At 37.6% G+C, this 16730-nt stretch overlaps 1 protein-coding gene across 2 annotated transcripts in view; it reads left to right on the top strand.

Moving 5' to 3' along the window:
- The window catches only part of RYK (receptor like tyrosine kinase), a 101465-nt gene that overhangs the window by 19546 nt on the left and 65189 nt on the right, over positions 1-16730 (top strand). For both annotated transcript variants that reach the window (XM_045503589.1, XM_045503590.1), the window contains exon 2: positions 12018-12139. In XM_045503589.1, the coding sequence (XP_045359545.1) occupies positions 12018-12139 (122 nt within the window). The remainder of the gene's footprint in view (positions 1-12017; positions 12140-16730) is intronic.

Raw genomic sequence — 16730 nt, forward strand, 5'->3', positions numbered from 1 at the left:
AGACTTGGTCTTCTTCTTAGCCCTTGGAACTTCCTTTTTCTCACCAGGGCACCCCAATCTTCTTTCTCAGTCACTGTCCTCTACCAAAACCAGTCTCTGTTTCCTGGTCTCCTAAAGAGTTACCTATTTCCTGGCTTGCTGCAGAGTGGCTCAGTAAAGCATTACTGAATAGATTGTCTCCCTTATTGCCTGTCTAACCATTCCTCATTGCCCACTTCACCTCTTTGGAGCCTACTTGATTTGGAGTGGTAATACTTCTTCCATCTACTACCCTTGCTTTGAGGCTGCATTTAATTGCTATGGTCATATTTGAAACACTAATAATTAGTAGCAATTAGAAAAGAATAAATTATTTAGATCCCATCTTCATTTGTCTTTTACTTTTTCTTTAAATCTTTGTTTTGTGACCATATGTTGGGGAAGGGAAGAGAAAGATTATATTCAAAACTAAAGTATGATATTTCCACTGATTTCATCTTTTTCAAAATATCAGCTTGTTGAAAATTCTTTTTATTTTATTTTCTGATTATCAAGGTAAAAACATGCTTATTTTAGGCTATTTGGAAAGTGTATAAGACCATAAAGAAGAAAAAATACATTATTTAATCATGCATTTATAATTTTTGGCAAATATCTTTCCAATATTTTTTCCATGTTCTCACTTTTTTTTTTTAATGTAGTTGCACTCTTATGAATAGGTAACTTTTTGAGGTAGATCATACTTCAAAATCTGTAGTGTTAAGTTTTCCCTCCCTCCCCAACTCCTTCCCACTGCCCTGTGGTGAAATTGTGGCTTGTACATTTTCTACTTTAAGAAACTGATTATGCTTTTCTAATGGCTGATCACTTTTTGATAAATCTCTTATAGATGCTTTCAAAGAGTTAACTTTCTTATAGAGTGCTATCTTGATGTGTGATTATCTACCATATTAATTATGGCTATGTATATATATAAATTATATCCTCTACATGCTAGCATTAATCATAGACTGATAGTTTTGTATCATGATTATATAACTTACATTGGGTTCTCTCCATATTTCTAATATTTGGGGAAAATTGTATTTCCATGGGGTTCTCTTTGTGTTTCTAATATTTGGGGGTTTTTGGACTTTTTACATTTTGATTTAGAGCTGTCAAGATTGAAGATTATTATACTTCCATCGTGAAGTATACTTCTTTTCAGTATAAAATGCTTTCTTCTGTTAAAAATAAAAGTGTTATTGATGTCGCAGAATGTTTTGAAGTAACTTTTTGGGGGAAGAATGCACAATTGGTATATTTTCTGAGACCTGAGAATCTGTCGTTTTTACATATGATGAGTTTGGGAATACAATTCCTGGCCTGCTTGCTATTCCCCTGAAAAATACCACTTTATTGCATTCCCTGTCATCTTCAGGGTTTCCTGTGTTATTGTCATTAAGATGGTGAGCATGGATAGTCCAAGAATTTTCTTCTCATTTAGCCCCAGTGTCAGTGTGGCATGTGGCATGTGGAAATTCTTTGATGTTGTCTTTTCAGTTCTTAGTGTTTTGCCAGATTTTACCTTTTTTGGTATACCTGGGTATTTTAAGGGAAGGTTAGAGGAAGGTGTTTTAGTCACTAATAAGTTATCATTACTGGTGTTAATATCGGTATATCAAAGATACTATCTTTACCAATGTGATTTTTATTGAATTTCATTACTTGAGGGCATTCTTTCTAGCTCTTATAGGCCTTCGTGGATTACTTTAGTCAGTAACTGGATTTTTATTTAGTGAATTGCTGAGCTTTTATGCATATTTCTTTAAACATGTTTTTGAAAATGATTTTTTTCCAGTTAATTTTTGTAGGAAATTTAAGAGAAGAAAAAGAATAAAAGCATGCAATAAAAAATAATCCATAATCTACCGTTTATAAACAGCCACTATTAATATTTAATATTTCCCTTCTTTTCTGAGAAATGGAGCACACATCATGCATATACATACACATTTAACTTTAGTCCACTGTACATTTATTGAACACCTGTTATATTCATGATGTATTCAGGTGTCAGACATTGTTAAAATTTACTGTATATGGTTTGTATCTTGTCTGCTTTTATGTTATAGTCTAAGCAAAACCCAATTTATTAAATTTATTTGTAATAGTCCTTCCTGTTCATGATTTCATAGTCTTTTTAAGTTCATTTTGATCATTAAAACCTGTCCTCAAAGGTGAACCTCAATCTATCACATAGATGAACAGGGAGAGATTTGATTGAAGGGGTATAATGGCTTGGGGTACCACCTCTGTCCTCTAAAGAAAGAGAAACTCTTGAAACTTACTGTTCTCTCTTATGGATGTACAGTATTATAGTTTATTGATTACAGATTTGTTGGTCATTTATCTTGTTTCTTGTCTTCAATTTTAAATAATTTTGATTAAAATCCTTATACACATAAATTTGTATCTATATTTGATTTCCTTAGGGTGGATTTTTAGAAGTGGAATGAAGGGGGTCAAAGAGTATAAATATTTGTAAAACTTTGATATATATTCACAAGTTGTTTGCTTGCTATACTCTAACATTCAGTATTATATTTAAAGAATATAAACGTTTCTGTTACAACATCAAATGCATTCCTAAAAAAAAACATTCCAAGATTGCCTGTTCCCTAAAAGTAATAGGACTTATGGGAAAAATAAGGTTAAGGGCAAACCACTCAAGACCTCTGCAATTTTCAAACCAAGTACTAACAAAAGCATAATTGGTACCTTATGAGATAACTTGGACAGCCCAGTCAAACCACTTAGCACAGCTGAGGCTGCCTCAGAGGATAGTTAAAGATATTAAAATGTAATAAGATGGAAATCGCTGGCCTGCATGATCTTGAGATAGCACAGACGTAAGTAGATTTCTAAGTCAGTGGAGCTGCCATAGAGGAGGGCATATGAGGAAGTACAGCTTGCTGTGTTCCAGGAACCGTGTGTAGGCTGGCGGTGCTCCTCTGAGCAGGAAGCCCTGGTTGCAGGTGCTCATTTTTAGTTTTCTTAAAATAGGGCAGAGAGGGGGGTGACTGGGTGGCTCAGTCAGTTAAGCATTGGACTCTTTATTTCAGCTCAGGTCACGATCTCACGGTTTGTGGGTTCCAGCCCCATGTTGGGCTCCATGCTGACTGACAGTGTGGAGCCTGCTTGGGATTTTCTCTCCCTCCCTGCCCCTCCCTCACTCATTCTTTCTGTCCTTCTCTCTTTCTCTCTCTCCCTCTCCCTCCCTCCTTCTCTCTCTCTCTCTCTTTCTGTATCTATCTCAAGAATAAATAAATTAATTAAAAAAAAATAGGGCAGAGAGGGTTCCTGCCTGACAGTAGCTGAGCCTGAGTGAGGGTCTTTCCTTTCCCACAGAAAGTTACAATTCTTTACCTCCTATTTCAGTTCCCCTTGGCTGGGAAAATTCAAATGTAAGTCATAATTTCTGTGTTATACTGGCATTGTTATTTTATTTACTAACCACTTATAAATTAATTGGTGTTATGGGAAACTGTCTTGTGACAAAACAGACTGTTTTTGCTTATCTGATAGGTGAAAATTTGAATCTCACTTTTTAAAAAGTGTATTTATTTTGAGAGAGAGAAAGCATAAGTGGAGGAGGGGCAGAGAGGGAGAAAGAGAAAATCCCAGACAGGTTCCGCACTGTTAGTGTAGAACCCCATGCAGGACTCGAACTCATGAACCATGAGATCATGACCTGAGCCGAAGTCAGATGCTTAACCAGCTGAGCCACCTAGGTGCCCCAATTTGAATCTCATTTTAATGGTTTCTTCAGAAAATTTGAAACCCTTTCAAACTAGGTATAATTACCTTAGTTCATAAAGAATGTCTATTTCAAAACAAATATTTTCAAAATCTGTAGTCAGAAAACATCAACTCTGTTTAATAATTGTATTAGAATTTAAACACCTTAATCTAGAGTAGTAAATTTCAAATTTCCAATTTATTTTGGTGGCCATTAAGTGTTTATAGATATGGATCACAGGGATCCAAACTATCAGCAGCTTATAAATATTAATTTATTTGTTGAGAATAGAAGTCATGGTTTTGTAGTGACTCTCATTTTGGGGAATGGCTTCATCCAAGAATATGCAGCATTAAGTTACAAAACCAGAGAAGGCAGAGAGTAGGGGAATCAAGTCAGTTCAAGATTGGCTGTTTTGGGGTTGGGTAAGCCTGTCCAAATTAGTCTGGTGGGAGAAAGTTGAGCGTACTAGTAAAGTAACTGAAGTAATTGGGGTCAAAGCCAGCAAGAAGAAAATGAGGAAATGATTGGTATAATAAAATGGAAGAAACAAGGATTTTGGACATTAGAGATTGAATGAGCCCCGAAAACAGCTATTGTAACAATAATGGGGACAGAGCTGGAGAGCTACTAGCTATGGAGATATTACAGTTCAAGATTTTGGAAGTAGAGCAATTTATATATTGCTGCTGCCTATAGAAATGGGTTGCTTTGGTATATGTGAAGGTTATTGTTGGAGTTGAGGAACAAAAGGAACATTGAAGGACAGATTGAGAGAACAGTGGTCTCAAGGACATTGGGAACCTGCCATAACAATTACAGAATAAGGATGTATAGAAATTATATAAATTGGTTTCAGAGTCCTCAATGAATGAGGTAATTATGATACTGGGAAAATTATGATGTGATGGTATATATCTAAAAGGAAACAGGACTTTTGATAAGGATACTTCAAGTAATCATCTGAAGTGGTTATAGAGATTCGGGGCAGTGCCCACTGAGGGTGGGAGAATGGTTCCTTCAAGGTCTCAGGGCCAGCTATGTATGCTTCAAGGGGAGTGGGTTGGTGGAAGTCACAGTGGTATTAGGGTATAGAGAAGAGTCCTTGAAGAGAGGGGGTCATGGATGGATGAACAGGGTAATAAGCATGCTAGCATAAATTGAGGTCCAAATGGGTTTTAGAACCTTGATAAAGTTAGCAGAGGCCAATCTTGGCTCAACCTTTGTTGGAATGTTGTGGAGAAATTGCTGTCGTGTTTTCAAAGAGGGCGTTTTCTAGTTAGGAACCTTGGTTTCTGTCTAGAGTTTGAATTGGTAGAACTGGAGAGATCTTGAGCAATTTGGAGAGAGGACAGATGCCCCTAGGATATTAGAAAGGGAATTGGCTATATCCCTCAGTCTCATCTTATGAGAGGTAAGAACTCAGAGAATTTTTAGTAGGACTAAAACCACAAATTATTAAAGACTGCATGCATGGCTCGGATGTGTTTGCTTTTTTGTTCTTTCTTTTCTTCTTTTATAGCCCTTTTTCATCTGGTTTTATAGGGAGTTGAATTTACGGAACCCCTAGATGTTTTTGATACTTTGAACTATACCTAGAATACGTAAGCATTTATACATTATTGTTATTATTACCAGTAATAGCATTATAGCTGTTATTTATTAGGAACAGAGTTCTTTATTTCCCTATGAAGGATTTCTTTTTAAATTTTTAATGTTATTTATCTTATTAAATTTAATTTATTTTTTTAATTTACATCCAAGTCATTTAGCATATAGTGTAACAATGATTTCAGGAATAGATTCCTTAATGCTCATTTAGCCCATACCCCCACCCACAACCCCTCCAATAACCCTGTTTGTTCTTTATATTTAAGAGTCTCTTATGTTTTGTCCCCCTCCCTGTTTTTATATTATTTTTGCTTCCCTTCCTATATGTTTATCTGTTTTGTATCTTAAAGTCCTCGAATGAGTGAAGTCATATGATATTTGTCTTTCTCTAATTTCACTTAGCATAATACCCTCTAGTTCCAACCACGTAGTTGCAAGTTGCAAGATTTCATTCTTTTTGATTGCTAATATTCCATCACATACACACACACACACACACACACATATACTACATCTTTTTAAAATAATTTTTTTTAATGTTTTATTTATTTTTGAGACAGAGAGACAGAGCATGAGCAGGGGAGGGGCAGAGTGAGAGGGAGACACAGAATCTGAAGCAGGCTCCAGGCTCCGTGCTGTCAGCACAGAGCCAGACTCAGGGCTCGAACTCACAAACTGTGAGATCATGACCTGAGCTGAAGTCGGACGCTTAATTGACTGAGCCACCCAGGCGCTTCTACCACATCTTTATCCATTCATCCATCGATGGACATTTGGACTCTTTACTTTGGCTGTTGTTGATAGTGCTGCTCTAAACATTGGGGTGCATGTGTCCCTTCGAAACAGCACACGTGTATCCCTTGGATAAATACCTAGTAGTGTAGTTGCTGGGTCGTAGGGTAGTTCTATTTTTAATTTTTTGAGGAACCTCCATACTGTTTTCCAGAGTGGCTGCACCAGTTTGCATTCCCACCAGGAGTGCAGAAGAGATCCTCTTTCTCTGCATCCTCGCCAACATCTCTTGTTGCCTGAGTTAATGTTAGCCATTCTGACAGATGTGAGGGTTTTCTCATTGTGGTTTTGATTTGTATTTCCCTGATGATGAGTGATGTTGGCCATCTGGATGGTCTTTGGAGAAGTGTCTGTTTTGGAGAAGTGTCTATTCATGTCTTTTGCTCATTTCCTCACTGGATTTTTTGTTTTTTGGGTGTTGAGTTTGATAAGTAAGTTCTTTATAGATTTTGGATACTAACCCTTTATCTGATATGTTGTTTGCAGAGATCTTCTCCCATTTTCTTGGTTGCCTTTTAGTTTTGCTGTTTCCTTCACTGTGCAGAAGCTTTTTATTTTGATGAGGTCCCAATAGTTCATTTTTGCTTTTGTTTTCCTTGCCTCCAGGGATGTGTTGAGTAAGATGCTGCTGTGGCCAAGGTTAAAGAGGTTTTTGCCTGCTTTCTCCACGAGGATTTTGATGGCTTCCTGTCTTACATTTAGGTCTTTCATCCATTTTGAGTTTATTTTTGTGTATGGTATAAGAAAGTGGTTCAGGTATTTCTGCATGTCGCTGTCCAGTTTTCCCAGCGCCACTTGCTAAAGAGACTATCTTTATGCCATCGGATATTCTTTCCTGCTCTGTCAAAGATTAGTTGGCCATATGTTTATGGGACCATTTCTGGATTCTCTGTTCTGTTCCACTGATCTGAGTGTCTGTTTTTGTGCCAAATGTTTATTTATCTTTGAGAGAGAGAGTGTGAGAACCTGCTCACGCACATGAGCAGGGGAGGGTCAGAGGATCCAAAGCCAGCTGTACGCAGCAGAGAGCCTGACACGGGGCTTGACCCCCCAAACCACCAGACCATGACTTGAGCTGAAGTCGGTTGCTCGACCAACTGAGCCACCCAGATGCCCCTCCCTATGAAAGATGTTTTAAGTTTAAATTCGGAAGTTGTTGATCACTTAAGATTAATTATTTTTTTCTGCAACTCATATGTTAGTGCTAGTGACATTCTATGGTATGCAAGCTTTCTGAGATTAGAAAAGAGAGGTAAATAAAACCTATTGACTTTTTTCTTCCTCTTTTGAAAATTTTAGGGAAATGTTTCATATAATGAATGTGCAAATTTTAAATGTACAGTTGATTGAGTTTTGAAAAATGCATATAGCTGTATAAACACTACTCCAATTAGATATAGAATATTTTTATCACCCTAGGAAGTTCCCTGGTGCCCCATTGCAATCAGTTCACCAATTTCTCTCCCACCCCCTTTCCCAGGCAACCACACTGATCTGATTTCTATCACCATAAATGAGTTCTGCCTGTTCTAGAATTTTCTATAAATGAAATTATATAGTATGTAGTCTGTGTAGCTTCTTCTGTGTAGTTTGTGAGATTCATCCCTTTTGTTACAAAGTCTCAACAGTTTATTTTCATTGCGGAGTAGTATTCTATCCTATGAATGTACCACAGTTGGTTATTCATCATGTTGGTGTACATTTGTGTTATTTCCAGTTTGGGTTCTTCTGAATAAAAGTGCTATCCACATTCACGTACAAATTTTTTTGTGGACATATGTTTTCATTTCTTTCGGGTAATTACCTAGGAGTAGAATTACTGGGTCATAGAGTATGTATATTAACTTTATACAAAACTGCCAGTTTTCTGAAGTAATTTAACATTTTTATACTCCCAGCGATGTAGGAGAGATGCAGTTGCTCCAACATGCTTGCCAACATTTCATAATTCTTATAGCTAGAAATGGCATCTCATTGTTTTAATTTGTAGTTCTCTGATGACTGATGATGTGTAGCACCTTTTCATGTACTTATTGTCCATTTTCATATATTTTCTTAAAAGATATCTGTTTACATCTTTTATCCAATTTATTTAATGGGACTATATTTTTGGTTTGTAGGCGATCTTTGTATATCCTAGAAGCAAGTCTTTTACTTATTTACTTATTTATTTATTTAAAATGTTTTTATTTATTTTCTGAGAGAGAGAACATGAGCAGGGGAGGGGCAGAGAAAGAGAGGGACAGAGGATCTGATGTGGGCTCCACGCTAACAGGCTGACAACAGCAAGCCCAACATGGGGGCTCGAACTAATGAACCACGAGATCATGACCTGAGCTGAATTCCGACATTCCACCATCTGAGTCACTCAGGTGCCCCAAGTTTTTTTTTTTTTTTTTTTTTTTTTTTTTAAGAAAGATGTGTTGTGAATATTTTCTCCCAGTTTGTGACTTGAATTTCATTTTCTTAACAATGTTTTTCGAGGAGCAGAAGTTTTTAATTTTGATGATGACCAGTTCATATGTTTTTTTCTCTTTTGATTCATGTTTTGGGTGACCATTCCAAGAAATCTTTATGTACCCTAGGTTGTGAAGATAGTCACCTATATTTTCTTTGAGAAGCTTTATAGTTTTAGCTTTTACATTTAGGTCTATAATTGATCCCAAATCAGTTTTTGTCTGATATGTAAGATAGGAGTCAAGACTTTTCCCCCTATACTTTTATCCAGTTGCATTAGCATCACCTTAACTCAGTTGCCTTGGTGCCTTTGTTGAAATTCTATTGGCCCTGTATTTGAAAGTTTATTTTTGGATTCTGTTCTGTTCCATTAGTATGCCTGTCTTTATGTCAATACGACACTGTCTTGATTACTATAATTCTTAATCATGTTGTAAAATCAGATAAAGGAAGTCTTGCAGCATTATTTCTTTTTCAAGATTGTTTTGGCATTTAAATTTCATTTTAGAATTAATTTGTTTCTTAAAAAAATCTGTTGGGATTTTGACTAGGATTACTTTATATCTGTAGATCAGTTTGAGAAACTTGACATCTGGGGCATCTGGGTGGCTCATTTGGTTAAGCATCTCACTTTGGCTCAGGTCATGATCTCACAGTTGGTGAGTTGAGCCCCATGTCGGGTTCTGTGCTGACATTGAGGAGCCTGCTTCGGATTCTGTGTCTCCCTCTTTCTCTACCGCTACCCTGCTTGTGCACATGCGCTCTCTCTCTCTCTCTCTCTCTCTCTCAAAAATAAATAAATATTGGGGCGCCTGGGTGGCGCAGTCGGTTAAGCGTCCGACCTCAGCCAGGTCACGATCTCGCGGTCCATGAGTTCGAGCCCCGTGTCGGGCTCTGGGCTGATGTCTCAGAGCCTGGAGCCTGTTTCCGATTCTGTGTCTCCCTCTCTCTCTGCCCCTCCCCCGTTCATGCTCTGTCTCTCTCTGTCCCAAAAATAAATAAAAACGTTGAAAAAAAAAATTAAAAAAAAAAAAAATAAATATTTAAAAAAAGAAACTTGGCATCTTAAGAATATTGAGGCTTATCTAAGAGAATGGTGTCTCTCCACTTATTTAGGTCATCTTTAATTTTTCTTAAAAACAATTTTTTTTTAATGTTTATTTTTGAGACAGAGGGAGACACAGCGTGAGTGGGGGAGGGGCAGAGAGAGAGGGAGACACAGAATCTGAAGCAGGCTCCAGGCTCTGAGCTGTCAGCACAGAGTCAGACGTGGGTCTCAAACTCACAGACCCTGAGATAATGACCTGAGCTGAAGTTGGATGCTTAACCGACTGAGCCACCCAGGTGCCCTGTTTTTCTAATTTTTAAAAGTTTCGTTCCAGGTGTGCCTCTTGTAAACAGCATCAGTCTAGACTAGAATAAGACATAGACTTTAAAAAAAAAATTATTTTTTAATCTTTATTTATTTTTGAGAGAGAGACAGAGTGTGAACAGGGGAGGAGCAGAGAGGGAGCGAGACACAGAATCCGAAGCAGGCTCCAGGCCCTGAGCTGTTAGCACAGAAACCGACACGGGGCTCGAACTCACGAACTGTGAGATCATGACCCGAGCCGAAGTCGGACGCTCAACTGACTGAGCCACCCAGGCAACCCCCCTTTTTAAAAAAAAAAAACAAAAAAAAACAACAAGCACATTTAAGCAGTTTACAATTATTGTGATTGCTGATGTTTTCTTTGTACCCAGCTTTCTTGTTGCATTTTCCCCTTACCTTTCTCTCACCTTCTTACCTTCCTTTTTCCCCTTCTCTAATACCACCAGTTCCTCCTCCCAGTGTTTGCTGGCAGTTCTTGTCCTGCTAGCAGTGAGGGTCTTTTGCAGAAAACCTCTAATTTTGTCCCATTGCATTTGGTATCTCTACAGAATAACTGAATAAAGCAGTGTTACCCAGACAGTGCTCCTTTCCCCTATGTAAGCTTCAAATCTCATTTCTGGATTAATGATTTGTTTAGATTCAGTTCAGAAATGAGAAAACTAATTTTACAGGAGACATACCTGTAGCAGAGTTATTGGTTTCTGTATCTATATCATAGAAGGTGTGGAGATCTCCATATTGACCTCTGCATCAAGGTTTTAGGCCCACAGTATAGACTTAGTAAAAATGAGATTTACATTTTGATTGGTCTCTCCTGTACCCTTTCCTCTAGCATATGGAATATATATGTCATGCAGTACTAGAGGGACACCTAGATGCAATTTAAATAACAATAAATCAATTGAGTTACCCTGCTTTTATTCATTCAGTTCTTTTGGGTTATCATGAAAGAAAGCATCTGTTTGATTCTTTACTTTTGTCAAACACTTGCTGATAACCTCCCTCCTTACTTTTTTGTAAATAGTGAACTGGACTTAAGTTCACTCACTGCCTCCTTAGGCACTAGTATTTAGCTAGAATTTAGTAATACCGTTTTGTTTTCCTTTTAAGTGATTTCTTTTTGTTACCTTGTATTTTTTCACAATAATTACTAATTTCCCATTCAAGATAATGATTAAATTTTCCTTTAAAATTTTTGTTTTAAAAAATTGAATCAATTTCAAAGAAAAATGCTAATTTGAGAATGTGGTATATGTTGGGAGGTTAGATGTGGCCCTGATGGAAAAGGTAATATGGGAGTGAGTGAGATTTGGGAGTTGCTTCTCCAGCATTTCTCAGGCATCTTGGTTATTTCTGCTTTATCTGCAGAACTAACTTGTTTAACAGTTATTTACTGAGCATCTGCTTTGTTTAGAGAACTGTTCTGAGAATAGGAGGAGAAATACGGTGTTCACCTTGTAGTCTAGGTATGGGAGAGGACATGTGTTGATGTGGCAGCTAATGTGAGTGTATGATGGTAAATGCTGTCAGAGTGGCCAGGACGTTGTGCGGATGAGGAAGTGGAGGCCATCTCTGGCTGGGGTCTTGAGGCTTTGGCTCAAACTAATGTTTTCACCTATGTACCTTTCTCTTTTCCATTTTGAATCTCTCTTCCTAAATCCACATCAGTTTTGCGGAGAGAAGAGGCTCTTGTGTGTAGGCATTACTCTGAGAAGGATCGGGTCCAAAAGGAGGAGTGTCACATTGGTCCTCAGGAGACAGAATGTCTTCCAGAGTTCTGGATCTAACACACCTGTGTTTAGCTGGATAGCTACCTAATTGTTTTTAGTCCCATCTTCTTCATCTTTATTGATGATGATGAAACTCATTGTCCTACCTGCTTCATTAGACATCATATGTGAGAGACATTCATGATATACACTTGTATATCCATATTATTTTATTAGTATTTGAAATCCTAATGGTTAATGATTTTGACTGTAATTTTATGTGTTTAATTCTTTTCTCTCTATTTTTTTTTTCTAGGTCTTGATGCAGAACTTTATTATGTGAGAAATGACCTTATTAGTCACTACGCCTTATCCTTTAACCTGTTAGTACCCAGTGAGACAAATTTCCTGCACTTCACTTGGCATGCAAAGTCCAAGGTAAGAGAGTAGTCAACCAAAGATGTCAAGACAGGACCACTCAGGCCCAGATGCCAATGCAAGGCCTATATCTGAGGGATGGACTGCCATCTATACAAAAGGGCTAGTAGGTGGTGGGCTGTAGCAGTACTGAGTCTTTTCAGATTTATATTTTAAGTCTTTAGCCTATTCCTTTAGACTTTCTCAAGTCCTATAAAATGAAGGTAGCCACCATTTATGTCAGGCTTATGACAGAACGTTTACATCCTTTCGGGCTTTTCAAGCAGGGATGCAGATCTAATGTGAAGAGAGAACAGTTGAACTTGCTGATGTTCTGATATTTTTTAATTTTTTTAAATGTTTATTTGTTTTTGAGAGACAGAGACAGAGAACAAGCAGGGAGAATCTGAAGCAGGCTCAGGCTCTGAGCTGTCAGCACAGAGACTGATGCGGGGCTCGAACCCACGAACTGTGAGATCATGACCTAAGCCAAAGCCAGTTGCTTAACCGACTGAGCCACCCAGGTTCCCCTTGACTGCTGTTATTGTGAAGCAATAGGAATGGAGGATGGGGAAGTTGTTTTAGGCGTGTTTGATGTAATGGATATAGTTCTGCCATTTATGGAGAAATGGTAAAAGTAGGGTACAGCAGATGCAGGCACCCACGTGTGCTGTGGCCAAGCTCCTTTAACTGTAATGAACCTCTTGCCTGGCTTACTTGTAGCTGAATTCTTCACATTTTCTCTGACTGAGCTCCACGAACATGAAAAGTTTTTTCATACGTCAAAAGTGGGAAGCTGAGGGAAGAGCCCACCTCCTCCAATCAACTTTAATTTCTTTTACTAGCATTATATATGAACTGAGTAGGATTTTATTTGGGAAATAAAAATAGTTTTGCTACTAAAATCTCTAGCAGAGTTTTTTTTTTTTTTTTTTAAAGTATTACAAAGTGATATTTGTCCTGATATTTGTTGCAAGTCATTTAAATTTGGTGACTTTAATATAGATCTTTTTATCTACTTAGAAACAATAATGAGTACTAGGAAAACCAAGTATTAATAGAATTATTTAAAAAACTACCAAGACTTTGTAGATCTATACCCAGAAATTATTGTTTATAGTTTAGTATACTTCAAACTCATTTTTTAAAAATGTTTATTTATTTTTGAGAGAGAGAATGAGAAAGAGAGAGAGAAAGAGAACGTGAGCAGGGAAGGGCAGAGAGAGAGGGAGACAAAGAATCCTAAGCAGGCTCATGCTGTCAGTGCAGAACCCAATGTAGTGTTCGAATCCATGAACCGTGAGATCATGACCTGAGCCCAATCAAGAGTCAGATGCTTAACCCACTGAGCCACCCCCACACTGCCAAACTCACTTTTTTTTTTACCTTTTTAAACAAAAAGGGGATTTATGACACCTATGTTGTATAGTATTTTCCCCCTTACCTAATACTGTCTTTTGGCATCTTTCCATTTCACTACTTACAGATTTAACTCATTCTGTATAATGGCTTATTATAATATGATATTGTATGGATGCATGATTATTTCTTTTTAGTTTATTTTTATTTTTGAGTGAGAATATTTTTAAATTTAAAAAATTTTTCATCTCCTTTTCCTTATTTGTTTCTGGTGACCATGCTGTTCAACACTAAAATGGAAAACAACGTACAAAAAAGGAAAAGGTAAAAGACAACTTTGACAATTATCTCTACACTGGATATAGTGGCAGAGAATATAATATGGTCAGATTCTAGTTACTTTTAACAGCTTTACTGAGGTGTGATTTACGTACAATAAAATTCACTCATTTTGAGTACGTAGTCCAATGATTTTTTTGAGTTTGTGCAGAGTTTTCCAGAGTTGTGCAGCCATCACCACAATCCAATTTTTGAACATTTCCGTCACTCCAATAGGGTCCCTTGTGCCTGTTAGCAGTCACTCTTCAGTCCTACCCCCAACCACAGGCAACTACTCATCTACCTCTGTCCTTATGCATTTGCCTGTTCTGGACATTTCATATAACTGGAGTCATAGAAAGTATGGTCTTTTGTGACTGTTTTCTTTCACTTAGCAAATGTTTCTAAAATTTATCCACGTTGTAGCATGATATCAATACTTCATTCCTTTTTATTACTGAGTAGTATTTCTTTAAAAAAAATTTTTTTTAATGCTTATTTTTGACAGAGACAGAGCATGAGTGGGGGAGGGGCAGAGAGAGAGAGGGAGGCACAGAATCCGAAGCAGGCTCCAGGCCCTAAGCTTTCAGCACAGAGCCTGATGTGGGGCTCGAACCCACAGATCACGAGATCATTCCCTGAGCCGAAGTTGGACGCTCAACCGACTGAGCCACCCAGGTGCCCCGAGTAGTATTTCTTTTTAGTGGATAGACCATAATTTGTTTATCCATTCACCAGTTGAGGAACATCTGGGTTGTTCTGTTTTTTTTTGGGGGGGGGGGTTCTACTTTTTGACTAGTTATGAATGATGCTGCTGTGATCATTTGTATACAAGTCTTTGTGTAGGCTTATGTTTTCATTTCTCTTGGGTATTTACCAAGGTTGGAAATTGCTGGGTTGTGTAGTAAAATTGTGTTTAATTTCTTAAGAAACTGCCATTTCTTCCAAAATGGCTGCACTATTTTACATTCCCATCATCAAAGTACAAGGGTTCCAATTTCTCTACATCCTCACCAACACTTGTTATTTTCTGGGTTTTTGATTATATCCATCATAGTGGGCATGAAGTAGTATCTCATGGTGGTCCTGAGACAGTGAGAATCTTAAGCAGGCTCCACACTCAGCACAGAGCCTGATGTGGGACTCGATTTCATGACTGTGAGATCATGACCTGAGCTGAAATCAAGAGTCAGACGTTTAACCAACTGAGCCACCCAGGCACCCGAATGTATGATTATTTCTTAAGTGCCTCGTTGACACATGTATTTTTAATAGCATTTCACTATTTCAAACAATGCTTCCTTTCTGTGTTAGAGATAGTTTCCTTCCCTTCATCTGTCAGGCAAAATCCATAGTACAGAGATAGTGAAAACAATTGGTAGTTCATCTTTTGTTACTGTTTCTACCTTTGTTATTGTTGAATATAGAAACACAGAAAAAATATGTGTGTGAATGTGTACTTGGGTGTATATATATGTGTGTGTGTGCATACATTGAGAACATCTTTGTTCAAAAAATTTTGTGCACTTGTGGCATAATTTTTGAATAGTAAATTATCACCAAGTAGTGAAATGGCAGGGTCAGAGTGTTTAAAGTTTTGATTAACATTGCCAAATTATTTCTCCTTCCCTCTCCCAAGATGGTACCAATGAACCAATGTTCCTTACCAAATGAATAGGGGTGTTTGTTTATTTCTTCAATTCACTCCTTAACACTAAATATTTTAAGTATAGTTGTTTGCTAATCAGTGAGTAAAAATGATTATATAACTATCCATATATTCCTATTATTATTACAGTTGACCCTTGAATAACGTGGGGGTTACAGGGTACTGATATGCTCCCCCTGCAGTCGAAAATCCACATAGAACTTTTGATTGCTTCAAAACTTAACTACTAATGGTCACATATTTTGTATGTTATAGATATTTAAAAAAATTTTTTTAAATGTTTATTTTTGAGAGAGACAGAGCATGAGTGGGGGAGGGGCAGAGAGAGAGAGAGAGAGAGAGAGAGAGAATATGAAACAGGCTCCAGGCTCTGAGCTGCCAGCATAGAGCCTGATGTGGGGCTTGAACCCACAGACCACAAGATCATGACCTGAGCCGAAATTGGTTGCTTAACTGACTGAGCCATCCAGGTGCCCCATATGTTATAGATATTATATACTGTAATTCTTACAAAAAGTAAGCTAGAGAAAGAAAATGTTAAAAATAATCATAAGGAAGAGAAAATCCATTTATAGTACTATACTATAAAAAAAAAATCTGTGTGGGACGCCTGGGTGGCTCATTCAGTTGAATATCCCACTCTTGATTTTGTCTCAGGTCATGATCCCCGAGTCATGGGATTAAGCCCTACATTGGGCTCCATGCTGAGTGTGGAGCCTGCTTGTGGATTCTGTCTCTCTCTCTGCCCCTCTCCCCTACTTGTGCTCTCCTAAAAAAAAAAAAAAATCCACATAAGTGGGCTTGTGCAGTTCAAACACATATTGTTCAAGGATCAGCTGTATATATACTCAAGCATATGTTACAGAAACATTATATACACATATACATACAGGCATTAAAATATAAACTGCAGTAATGTGATTAAAGTTGACTTAGCTTGGATTCTGAGTAAAACATATGTGCCTTGTTGGAGCACCTCAACTGTCCAACACTGTTGCCTTGGGGTATCCAAACATGGGCTGCTTTTTTAGCAGTAGATAGGTCTCTTTAGGGTGAAAACTGCAAAAACAGAGGTCAAGAGAGAGAAGTCATGCGAAACAATTAAGAACATGTAGTAAATGGTAACCTGGATATGCTGAACTGCCAAAATAAATGGTACAGATAATTCAGAAAAGGTTCACCTGAGACATTAAAATTTTTTTAATGTTTATTTATTTTTGAAAGAGAGAGAGAGAGAGACAGAGCACAAGTGGGGAAGGGGCAGAG

The sequence above is a fragment of the Leopardus geoffroyi genome, chromosome C2 (assembly GCF_018350155.1).
Source record: "Leopardus geoffroyi isolate Oge1 chromosome C2, O.geoffroyi_Oge1_pat1.0, whole genome shotgun sequence".
Classification (NCBI taxonomy): Eukaryota; Metazoa; Chordata; class Mammalia; order Carnivora; family Felidae; genus Leopardus; species Leopardus geoffroyi.